The 13,051-nt window shown below is 43.6% G+C and overlaps 1 protein-coding gene across 1 annotated transcript in view; it reads right to left on the bottom strand.

Moving 5' to 3' along the window:
- The window catches only part of DNAH3 (dynein axonemal heavy chain 3), a 483,492-nt gene that overhangs the window by 154,940 nt on the left and 315,501 nt on the right, over positions 1-13,051 (bottom strand). Inside the window, exons 35-38 of the mRNA XM_040356847.1 lie at positions 8,509-8,620; positions 4,609-4,850; positions 3,782-3,882; positions 3,559-3,664 (exon numbers count right to left, since the gene is read on the bottom strand). Of these exons, the coding sequence (XP_040212781.1) occupies positions 3,559-3,664; positions 3,782-3,882; positions 4,609-4,850; positions 8,509-8,620 (561 nt within the window). The remainder of the gene's footprint in view (positions 1-3,558; positions 3,665-3,781; positions 3,883-4,608; positions 4,851-8,508; positions 8,621-13,051) is intronic.

The raw sequence follows: 13,051 nt of genomic DNA, 5'->3' as shown, positions 1-13,051 counted from the left end.
TCTACACGTGTGCGGCGTTTGTTATGAATCCTGAGGGGGAAGTCCCCGCCGGATTTTAAATAAAAATCCGGCATGGGTTCCCCCTCTCAGGAGTATACCGGGCCCTTGGGTCTGGTATGGGTTGTAAGGAGACCCCCCTATGCCGAAAAAATGGCGTAGGGGGTCCCCCTACAATCCATACCAGACCCGTATCCAAAGCACGCTACCCGGCCGGCCAGGAAAGGAGTGGGGACGAGCGAGCGCCCCCCCCCCTCCTGAGCCGTACCAGGCTGCATGCCCTCAACATGGGGGGTTGGGTGCTCTGGGGCAGGAAGGCGCACTGCGGCCCCCCCCACCCCAGAGCACCCTGTCCCCATGTTGATGAGGACAGGGCCCCTTCCCGACAACCCTGGCCGTTGGTTGTCGGGGTATGCGGGCGGGAGGCTTATCGGAATCTGGGAGCCCCCTTTATTAAGGGGGCCCCCAGATACCGGCCCCCCACCCTAAGTGAATGGATATGGGGTACATCGTACCCCTACCCATTCACCTGGAGGAAACATGTTAAAGTTAATAAACACGACAAAAGGGTTTTTAAAATAATTTATTAATCTGCTCCGGAAGCACCCCCTGTCTTCTTATTAAAGGGGGCTCCCAGATTCCGATAAGCCTCCCGACCGCATACCCCGACAACCAACGGCCAGGGTTGTCGGGAAGGGGCCCTGTCCTCATCAACATGCGGAAAGGGTGCTCTGGGGTGGGGGGGGCCGCAGTGCGCCCCCCTGCCCCAGAGCACCCAACCCCCCATGTTGAGGGCATGCAGCCTGGTACGGCTCAGGAGGGGGGGGCGCTCGCTCGTCCCCACTCCTTTCCTGGCCGGCCATACAACCCATACCAGACCTAAGGGCCCGGTATGCTCCTGAGGGGGGAACCCATGCCGGATTTTTATTTAAAATCCGGCGGGGACTTCCCCCTCAGGATTCATAACAAACGCCGCACACGTGTAGAATTGGCGGGAATCCAAGTCGGATCTCCCGTCGCTATGACGCGCTTGCTGGGATGTGCTTTTACTATTCCAGTGAGTGCGAGATGTCGGCACCCTGTCGCCGAGAATCAGCGCGATGCCGTCGTGCTAAAAACACATTCTCGGCGGCAGGCACTCTAGCCAGATATTCCAATCTCATAATAAAAATAAGAACCCTAACAAATGTCAGTAGGCAGACTCTCGGTCTCTTGGCAGTTAAATCTGCAACACTCTAGTAAGAACAAGCTGTTTGGGTGCCCCTCCTTGGGTGACCAACCAACATTGGCAAATTTTCATATTTTTTTTTTTTGGTGAATGCCTATGATAATAAGTGCTTTTTTCCCTAAATAAGGATAGTATTGACCTATTGGATCTACTGCACGCATTTCGGAGACTTGAAACCATGCTATCAATTTTCTAGCTAAATAAAGCAGCCGAGTAAGAGCTGTATAGATAGGTGTAGATTATAGCTCCTCATAGCTCCTCATCCAAACCTCCCAACAAGCACGTCAGTGGGTCAACAGCCAATTGAACTTGACATATGCGGTCAATAGTTGTCACCACCTGTTTTCAATATCTCACTAGTTTAGGACATTTCCATAGCATGTGTACCCTGACCTTTTTAGCTGCAGTCCCTGCTGGAAGAACACAGTGATTATTGCTAGCTGCTATAGCCAAATCATTATGACTTGTATTATTTGTAAAGTTTTCATTACTTTAAAAATAAAGAATACATTATAAAAAAATCACAGCAGAAACACTTGTGTAGTTCAAAGTGGTTCTAAAGTCAACACATTTTATTTTCCTTAATGCAAGAATTCTAAATTCAAAATCTTTTGACAGGTCACACATTTCACATCTATGTATTTTAAATGTATATTTAGTAGTTTGCCTGGAGGCTAGTTGAAGGTCCAGGAGATCTGCAGTGAAAGGAAAGGAGTTCCTACTTTTTAACTACCTAGATTTCCACGTTCCCCTGAAATATTTGCAGCAGTGTACTGGAGGTCATTATATTGACTATATGACCTCCCATATGTTTTTTTTTTTAACACCTTGTAAGCTGAACAACAGCACAAGCCTAGTATCTGTGAATTATTACTTGTAACAGGATCTGAAATTTGATGGCGTGATTGTTTAAAGCAGGTGTGTGCAGGAATGGTAAGCTCTATAATTTGGGGGTGTAAAAGAAAGAAAATTTGGCTCCCGGGCAACTCTTGCACTTGGGGTCTTATCTTTAAAAATGTTGACAATAATTGGTATAAAGTGTGTTGCAAGTACACATATTTAATTACCTATGCAAACTGGATTTGTTTAGACTTTTTTCTTAATACAAATTTAACATTACCGGCTTGCCTGGACATTTTTAAGACTAAGGCCTCGTACACACGATAGGATAGCCAGAGGACAACGGTCTGAAGGACCGTTTTCTTAGGTTAACCGATGAAGCTGACTGATGGTCCGTAACGCCTACACACCATAGGTTAAATAACCGATCGTGTCAGAATGCAGTGACGTAAAACACAACGACGTGCTGAAAAAAACTAAGTTCAATGCTTCCAAGCATGTGTCGACTTGATTCTGAGCATGCGTGGATTTTTAACCGATGGTCATGCGTACTAACGATTGGTTTGACCTATCGGTTAGGCGTCCATCGGTTACATTTTAAAGCAAGTTCCTATTTTTTTTAACCGAAGGTTAACTAACCTATGGGGCCCACACACGATCGGTTTTGACCGATGAAAACGGTCCTTCAGACCGTTGTCCTCTGGCTATCCTATCGTGTGTACGAGGCCTTAGGTGACCCAAGGCAAATAGTGCCATTATCTTATTTATTTGTGCTAGGCTGTAAAAAAAGGCATAGCTCATGGTTTCTGTATTTCAGGTTACGATTGTGAAGGTTTGGACCCTTTCAGTTCACCATGATATAGCAATTGTTCATAATGGTGAGAAAGGATTTTGTAAAGTGCAAGGTTTATTTTGCTGCCATGTAGTTTAACACCCTCTGCTTGTCCTACAGTATACTGTATAGTCTAACCGTGATTATATTATAAACACTCTACCTGTTTCTAAGATGCAATATTTTTACTGCAATTACTGCATATGCGATATTGATTTATAAATTCTGCTCTGCTACAAATAACTGGCACACTAGCTACCATCTAACTACATACTGTATGTGCATTTATAGCACTAATGAACTCTAAACATTATAAATATGCACAATAGGAGAACAGTAGGAATTTATTTCCTCTTATGTGTCAAATTCTTGAAGTAGCCTTCATGGTGTCTCTAAACATCATAAATTATAAACCAGCAAAGCCAGGATCGATTTTAGATATATGATTCTCTGCAGATCCGCCAACAAGTTTTACTGTTTAAAAATGTATTTTTTCCATATTGATATTTGTAAGGCATGTCACAATTTAATCAAGTTTTGTGTAAGTGTCATCTCCCAATTGCAATAAGAAACAGTTCTGCTGAATACTTGACAGCAAATCACCAAAGCTGTGACCTGTGTAGCTTGTATTGAATTAATTTTGAGTCATTCATTCACTCACCAATTCCTTGTGCTCAGTTGTGAGGCTTTCAGGCAGCGTTTTCATGTAGGAATCTTTCAAAGGTTTCCATCCGAGCTGATGGGGTTCCATATAGATCATTCCACACCTGAATTGTTAAAAAGAGAGGAATGCAACACCTTCAGGCAAAAGATAATGCATGCTGAGCAAAATAAGATAGTTACTACCCTTTTTGACCATCTGAAGTAAAATCTAATTACGGTACCTGCTCACAGTTGCCGGGGAAGCTTGCTCTAAGTCAGCAGGCTCAAAAATTAAGCTCATTTTTGCATTCATCTGAATAATTTCACCACTCATCAAGCACAGCTGAAAAATGAAAAGGAAGAGGGAAAACATGCCAAGGGTATAGATGTAATTATTGCAGTTTGACCATTTTCAGTACATCAAAACTCCTACTTAGTATTTCTTGCCTTCAGCTGGCATTTGTTAAATAAAGTTAAAGTTAAAAACAATCACATTCATTGCATAATAATATATATTGCTAAAGAAAGCGAAGTTCGTGTAGTTTGAATATATTTTGTCACTTAATAGAGCAGTTTCCTAGTCTGGTGAGAAATCTACCTGACCTGTCTTTGAACATGGTACAATGCTAAAACCCTTTCATTTCTGTGACTTTACTATTGGGTGTTAGAACACAAAAGGTGAAACACTTGCTTAATTTTCTCCCTAAAGATTTTCCAGTAAAGTGAATAATATCGGTGTGTGATAACAAGCACTTTTGACAGCTGGAAAACTCACTGAAGCCAATCCTTGCCTGTGATCATTGCTATCAGTTTTAAAGTCGAATATACTGTATCTCATGCCAACATCAAATCTACCGGTATGTATGGCAATTAAGCCAAGACTGAGATTTGTACAGCATAATTACAGTCTTACTAGGGGGTATATTTACAAAGCAGTGAATGTGACATGTGGTTGTAGCTTCCTGGTTAAATTAAGTAATTGATTCATCTGAAGTAAATGTTTGTGAATGTTACATTTTTAAATATGCCTCCTAGGTCTTATTATAAGTTACCACAATGAAGCCATTACCTTCTTATTGTCATCCAGGACAGTGTTCATATTCTCTATCCAGACAGCATCTACAGGGCCATCAAATATAATCCATTTCCTGTCATCTGTAGTGGAAGAAGCTTGTTCTCGAAAAGTAGTTGCCAGTACTCCATCTGTCCACTCATGACTTACTGGGTCAAAACATCCATATAATTGTCCCATAGTAATGGCTTTAGGATTGATCACTTTAAACTCCACTGCATACTCATCCATTGATTTAGCTAGGAAAACAAGAAAACAATTCATTAAGTTTGATCACTTCTAATTTATTCAATATCAGTACAACACTTAGTTTGGAGTGACATTTTTTCAAACAAAATATATTTTTTAAATAAAATATATTTTATAAACTTACACACAATAAAATGTGCCTTTAGAATGAAAATGATTCCCCTAAAAACTGCATGTGTGTTTGTGCTTTTTGACCATAAAGAATATACTTACTGTAGATGTACTCTGAGAAGAAGAAGGAGGATTGTGCCCGTCTTAGCTCAGACCATAGTGAATAATTATCAGCCTTAGACAAACCTCCATTCTTTGGAGTTACGTATCCAGTCCACACTCATTGCTACTGTCATAGTAAGCTCAGAGGAGGTAAAAAAATAGCTGATGGCAATAAAAGGAACACATACCGTATTTTCTGGCGTATAAGACGACTTTCTGGATGCAAAAAAATGCATCCAAAGTCGGGGGTCGTCTTATACGCCGGGTACGGTCTCCGTGCTGCGAGAGCGTCAGTGATTTAAAAGACGCTCCTTCTCCTCAGTGTGTTCTGTGGTAGGTGGAATACAAATCTTCCCAGCAGCGCCTCTGTTCTGTGTTCCTCCTATCACAGATGCCTTCTCATCCTCGGACGAGATGAGAAGACGTCCGTGATAGGCGGAACACAGAACAGAGGCACTGCTGGGAAGTTTTGTGTTCCGCCTAACACAGGACAGTCTGAGGAGAAGGCGCGTCTTTTAAATCATTGACGCGCAGCACGGAGACTGTCACCGCACCGCACCGCCTGAAGTCTATCCAGAAAAAAAGTGAGTGATGGCACTGTTTGCAGTGATTGCACTGGGGGGCAAGCTCAGGCACAGAGAGGGGGCAAGCTCAGGCACAGAGAGGGGGCAAGTGATGGCACAGTTAGGGGCAAGTGATGGCACAGTGAGGGGCAAGTGATGGCACAGTGAGGGGCAAGTGATGGCACAGTGGGGGCAAGTGATGGCACAGTGGGGGCAAGTGATGGCACAGTCGGGGCATGTAATGTAATGGCACAGTGAGGAATGTAATGTAATGGCACAGTGAGATTTGAAAAAGCCTGTTTCTGTCAGCGGTTCTTGCTACCCCTCAGCTTCCAGAAAGACTAGTAGGAAGGGGGTAGTCTTATACAGCGAGTATATCCCAAAACCAAAATTTTTCCTGGAAAATTAGGGGGTCGTCTTATACGCCCAGTCGTCTTATACGCCGGAAAATACGGTATATATTTACAACATGACACCATCCGGTTGCAGGGTTAAAACTAGTTTTAAATCTACAGTAACCATCAGGCTGGGTTCACACTGCCGCATGGTGCGTCTCCCAGCAGGGGTCTGGTGCATCCCTGGTCACTGTTTCAGGTCCGATTTCAGTCTGAATTTTTGGCTGAATTTGGACCAGAAGACGCACAGGACTCCTGTGCAATTTGCACCGAAGACACTCCGGAGATGTGTGAACTGGCTCCATAGAGAGCCGGTCACAATCTCCTGACATACGATTTGGATGCAGTAAAACCTGCATCCATCTGGCAATAGTGTGAACCCAGCCTTAAAGCTTCAAGTCAGCTCAAAATGGTTTGCCAGAGACCATAGGCCATTTAAAGGTTGCCAACCTGTCTAGGGTCACCTTTTTGAAGGTTTATTGCAGTACTTGAACACAGGTGGGTAGAAGAATGAGGGGCAGGATACTCCAGAAACACACACAGGTATCAGAAGACAATTTCCCAAGCAAAGTCCTGTTTATGATTATTTAATCCTTCAGTAGCAGCCTCTGGTAATTCTGGACATAGAGGGGGCAAGTGGTCTGAGACTCCATGTGAGCAGTCTCAGTTCTTGCAGCAACCTCTGGCATCTAACCTTCAAGGTACTTGCACGCCTTGAACCCTAGGAGAAAGGTCCTTCTCACAATGTCCGCTCCCCAACCAGCTGCCCCTCTTCAGCCCAGCTTCTATAGGTGGTGTCTTTAAGCAAGTTTCTTTAGGTCCAGCTTACTCCAAGACCCTCAGCCAAACACATATTGAGGCCTAACAGCAATAGCTCTTCTGTCACACAGGCTGCTTTCCTTGGAAAAGGTCCCAGAAAAGAAAGAGAAAGAAAGATCAGACCCTCCCAAACCTTTATTTTCTCCCCAGCCGCAACTTTTGGGTCCTCCCTCCTAGGAATTGGCTAGGGTCCAATAAACATTTGTAGCCCAGGGATTGATCCTCCCACACTATTTATGGAGTATTCTTCCAGAGACAAGCAGGAGCAATCATCCCCCAGGTTTAGGGAAAGACCTGGAAAATAAATTACAGCTCAGCTGGCTACAGCAGACACAAACTAAATTTAGCCAGCCTAGGGCAGTGGTGCTACATATCTTTTTGGTTATTTTTACTTTATATTGAATGGGTCTGGTAAGTAGGTCATTCTGCCACCATATTTGTTGGCTATAGAAGCTTAAAGCATAAAAGAATTGCAAAACCTTTGGGGCAGTGCTTAAAATTATTGTAAAATGATTGTAAAACAACCTCACTTCAGGTTGTTTAGTTCTGTGTTGAACGTTCTAGGTGTTCTCTCACCTGTGTTAGGTCTGCAGAAGTGAAGATAAAATGGAAGATAAACTGGCAAAAAATGAAAAAAAAAGAGTTTGGGGCCTTGTAAAATCCATGCAGATTTCACTTGCAGAGACACTTGCAGATTTCACTTGAGTTTACATCAGTTTTCATGCACGTTTCAGTGAGTTTTTATGAACGTTCACATCAGTTTTCATGCGCTTTTTTTATGCATAGATGGACATTGCAGAAAACCTCATACACGTTGCAGATTCATGTGCAGAAAATCTGCACGTGAAATTAGTGTTGTGAACAGGGCACAGAGAACAAGTGTTTTCTTTTTGCCCCTCTAGAAGGCATGAAGAAAAACTCATGTTTCTGCACATGGTGTGAATGAGGCCTTAAATTTTCTCTAATCTATCCAAACAAATTTTGGCTTCAGGTAAACATTGAAACTTTTATCATTCATATTTTTTTGTGCTCATTTGTTTTTGTTATTGTAGATAAAATGTCCATATTGTATGTGTCACATTTTTATTGATATTAAAATGAAGTTTCTGGTAGAAAGCATGGTTTTCCTTTAAAAAAAATCATATTCATACAATGTATTAATTTTGGATCATCATGGGAAAATTAGTGCTGAATCAATAGGCCCATATATAAAATATTGCTCTGGTTCATAAGGGATCTAAATATGCATGAGCTGAAAAGGGTAAAGAAAACTATCATCATAATGATTTGCTTAAAAGACAAGACAATCTACGTAACTGAATGACCAACTGATTAGTTTGTGATATAATGTGCCCACTGTAGAAGGCTTCTTATGCCCTGCTGTATGTTTGTCAACATTTTAATATCACTGCAGTATGTGAAGTGAAACTGCCTTTGCAGGGGAAAAAATTGTAGAATTCTGCATGTGGCAAAGTCAGTGTTGATATACAAATATAGTAAATACTGATATAGGAAGCAAGAAAGTGATTACTAAAACTTTCCCATAAATGTTAATTTCTGATGGACTGAACTGGTAATTGTGCATTACAATTCTAATTGTAAATGCTTCACTAATGAGAACCTGGATCAACCAACCACACAATTACTGTCAGCCTTACCTGCATGTAAATCAGCAAGGGCTTTGGCAAGAACCTTATATGCACAGGTCTTTCCCCCCATGGGGTCTCCGACAATCATAAAACCATGACGCACCAGCATCATTTCATAAATCTGCAGTGTTACAAAAAGCAAAGAAAAACTTTTACAACAAAATAATTTGTCTATTTAAAGTGTTAACAGTGGTAACAAAACAGAATTAGTCACCCATAGACAAAGTATAGCAATAATCATTATCCCAAAAATTGTGTATTATCATTATAGTAGACAAACATAAATTAATAGATAATATGTGATCATATGGATCCTTCAGGCCCATGTCAGACACTCGATGCCAAAATCCAAGAAAGCAAATCCAAACATTGGCCGGCATCGGAACAGAAGGCAAAGGCATGCGTGCTGACATCACTATGTAGGCCATGCCCCCTGTGCATTTCGTCATGAGCTGACGTCATCAGGGGACCATTCTGATGCCGGCTGATGTTTGGAGTTATTTGTTTGTTTGTATTTTGGCAACATATGTACGTGTGATACTTGGTCTTTATTAAAAATCATGTTATGGATTTTACACTATGTGTGGGTCTTTCTTCCTTACACACCATCATTCTTGTAAAGGTAAGACTGCGTGAAGTACCTCAGATTTTGTGACACAGAGTCTGACAGCAGCCTGAAGGATCCATATGATCACACACATGATTTCTATGACCGCTCCTAACCAGAGGGTCACAGCTGCTCAGAAGCTCTTTGACATGCGTGGTGGAAGTGGATAGTGGTTTACTTTTTTCCTGGGAGAACACGCTTTGTTATATCTTAATCTAGATACTTTATTTTGATATATTGGAGCACCATTTAGTCAACTGTGGAACTGACTGTGTTTATGTTATGTTTGTGTACTATAACAATAATACACAGTTATAATGATAATGGGATAATGATTATTGCTATATTTTATGTATGGGTGAATTGTTCTTTTCAGTATTGATTGTAAATTAGAGCTGACTTTTTGTTATTATACATGTCTGGTCAGGGCAGGACTTAGGGTGGCTGGGGCCCCTGGGCTTGAGTGTTGAAGGGGCCCCCTGGAGCCGAGAATTGGGGGGATCGAAGTTGTTGAGCGGGGGGGGGGGGGCGAAATTGAAGTTGTTGAGCGGGGGGGAGCGCATTAAAGTTGTTGAGCGGGGGGGGGGGATTTTGCAGTTGTTGAGGGGGGGAGTGCCTCTCACCTGTGCCAACAGCCGGGGCCACAGACTGTCATTAGCCCGGCTCTCGGCTTTCTTCCCTTCAGCAGCCACAGTCCTCCACACACCACTCCGGTTCCTTCTGCCTCCTCTTGCAGTGCGGGAAAATTAACCCTTTTGCGGGACTGCGGGAAGAAGCTGTCTGTGCGGGAAAGTCCCACAGAATCCGTGCGCGTTGGGAGGTATGCGCAGGGCCGCCATCAGGAATTTTGGGGCCCCTTGCACAGCTTAAGGCATGGGCCCCCTGAAGCAGAGAACCTAGGGGGGGTGGGGGTGCTGCCGCCTGAAATTGAGAAGCGGGGGGGCCTTTACAAAAAAAGAAGAAATAAAGAAGAAAACAAATATATATAAATATATGTAGCCATCCGGGGCCCTGGGGACCTCTGGGCCTTTTAATAAAAATAAAAAATAAACCTCTGGGCCCTTTAATAATAATAAAAAAAAAAACATTTATAAAAAAATACATAAAAAAAGGGAGGTTGCCAAACCCGGGGGCCCTGGGGACCTCTGGGCCCCTGGGAACCTCTGGGCCTTTTAATAAAAAATAAAAAAATAAACAAAAATAAAAAAATAAACATTTATTAAAAAAATAAAAAAGGGGGGGTTGCCACATGGGGCCCTGGGGACCTCTGAGCCCTTTAATAAAAACATATATATATATATATATATATATATATATATATATATAAAAAAATGTATTTTTTTTTATAAAAAAATAAAAAAGGTGGGTTGCCATTCGGGGGCCCTGGAGACCCCTGGGCCCTTTAATAATAATAATAATATATATATATATATATATATATATATATATATATATATATATATATATATTTATATATTATATATATAAAAATAAAAAATATAAAAAAAAACATTTTTTTACAAAAAATAAATAAAAAAAAGGGGGGTTGCCATCCGGGGCCCTGGAGACCCCTGGGCCCTTTAATAATAATAATAAAATATATATATATATATATATATATATATATATATATATATATATATTTATATATTATATATATAAAAATAAAAAATATATAAAAAAAAAACATTTTTTTACAAAAAATAAATAAAAAAAGGGGGGTTGCCGTCCGGGGCCCTGGGGGCCTCCGGGCCCCTGGGGACCTCCGGACCCCTAAAAAAAAAAAAAAAAAATTTTTTTTTTTTAAAGGGGGCCCCCTATTGGGTGGGGCCCCTGGGCTTGAGCCCAGTCAAGGCCAATGGTAAGTCCGGCCCTGTGTCTGGTATACCTAGACATTAAGAGATAACTGCTTAAGTATCAGCGTTGGATGTTTTTTTTTTTTAGTGAGTGCAGTTTCCTTTTTTCTTTTTATATTTAAACAAAATAGAATTACTGTCAGGTTTCTGCAGCAAGGATACCAGACATGTAGCTACACATAGAAACTGTGACCAAAGTATATATCCTTAAAAGTGAGATTTATTAACAGTGAACACAGCAATAAGCAAACACAGCAAACAGTAAACATAAACAACCGCAGCAAACAGAACCAATCCCCACTGACAAAATAGCTAAAGAACTAAACTTCTGACTAAGTACAATTATATACAATGTACTGACAAGGGTAAAGGAAATGCAGGGATGCAAGGTAGCGGTGGACAAACTGGGTGAGGACAGGAGCAAGTAAGAGGGGTGCAGGCTGGAACAGGGGGCCAAATTCTCAAAAGAGATATGCAGGCGGAACTGCTGTTCAGCCTGCGTATCTCTGTGCCTAACTTTGGAAACGATCCTCAAAAGGATTTTTCCAAAGTTAGGCAGAAGATCTGACATCTGTAAGACACTTACACTGTCAGATCTTAGGATGCAGTACCGCATCCGCCGCTGGGGGCATTTCTCATTGAAATGCCGCTTTGCGTATGCAAATGAGGACTTAAGCAGATCCACAAAGCTTTTAAGCATTGTGGTTTCTGCGTAAGTTCCGATTTGCTTGCGCAAAATTAGGGCTGGTTTTACAATGTGGAAAGTTAGTAACACCATGTAAAAGCACATTCAAGCGACGGCATTTGGTATGCATTCCTGAGGGAGAACTCCACGGCAATTTGTAAAATCAAAACCGGCATGGGTTCCCCCCCAGGAGCATACCAGGCCCTTAGGTCTGGTATGGGTTGTAAGGAGACCCCCCTACGCCGAAAATTCGACGTAGGGGGTCCCCCTACAATCCATACCAGACCCGTATCCAAAGCACGCTACCCGGCCGGCCAGGAATGGGAGTGGGGATGAGCGAGCGCCCCCCCCCTCCTGAGCCGTACCAGACCGCATGCCCTCAACATGGGGGGGCTGGGTGCTCTGGGGCAGGGGGGTGCACTGCGGGCCCCCCCACCCCAGAGCACCCTGTCCCCATGTTGATGAGGACAGGACCTCTTCCCGACAACCCTGGCCGTTGGTTGCCGGGGTCTGCGGGCGGGGGCTTATCGGAATCTGGGAGTCCCCTCAAATAAGGGGGCCCCCAGATACCGGCCCCCCACCCTAAGTGAATGGATATGGGGTACATCGTACCCCTACCCATTCACCTGGAGGCAAAGTGATAGTTATTAAACACACGACACAAGGGTTTTTAAAATCATTTATTAGTCTGCTCCGGAGGCCCCCCCTGTCTTCTTTAGCTCTAATACCAGGGGGGGCTTCTTCTTCCGCTCTCCGGGGGTCTTCTCCGCTCTCCGGGGGGGGGGCTTCTTCTTCCGCTCTCCGGGGGGGGTCTTCTCCGCTCTCCGGGGGGGGCTTCTTCTTCCGCTCTCCGGGGGGGTCTTCTCCGCTCTCCGGGGGTCTTCTTCTATCTTCGCCGCTCTCCGCTGTTGACTCGGCGCACCCCGGTTCTTCTCCAGCTGTCCGGTGCCGTCCCATCATGCTCCGGTAGGTACCCACGTGGTGGGTGCCTACCCACGTGGGTACCTACCGGAGCATGATGGGACGGTGAGGCCTATATAAATCGGATGCAAGGGGCGCTTCCATCATTGCAGCGAGAAGAGGCGTCGGGTCAACATCGGAAGAAGGGAGAAGAAGAGAAGAGAAGAAGATGACGTCACAGAAGACCACGCTGGCTGCCTGCTAGTAATTGAGCTAACACACGAAGATAGCAGGCAGCCAGCGCTGAAGGAGAAGGCACCGGACAGCTGGAGAAGAACCGGGGTGCGCCGAGTCAACAGCGGAGAGCGGCGAAGATAGAAGAAGACCCCCGGAGAGCGGAGAAGACCCCCCCCGGAGAGCGGAAGAAGAAGCCCCCCCCGGAGAGCGGAGAAGACCCCCCCGGAGAGCGGAAGAAGAAACCCCCCTCGGAGAGCGGAGAAGACC

Source organism: Rana temporaria, chromosome 6, assembly GCF_905171775.1.
Source record: "Rana temporaria chromosome 6, aRanTem1.1, whole genome shotgun sequence".
Taxonomy (NCBI): Eukaryota; Metazoa; Chordata; class Amphibia; order Anura; family Ranidae; genus Rana; species Rana temporaria.
The sequence above is the reverse complement of the archived record's forward strand: the minus strand, read 5'-3'. Positions and strand labels throughout refer to the sequence as shown.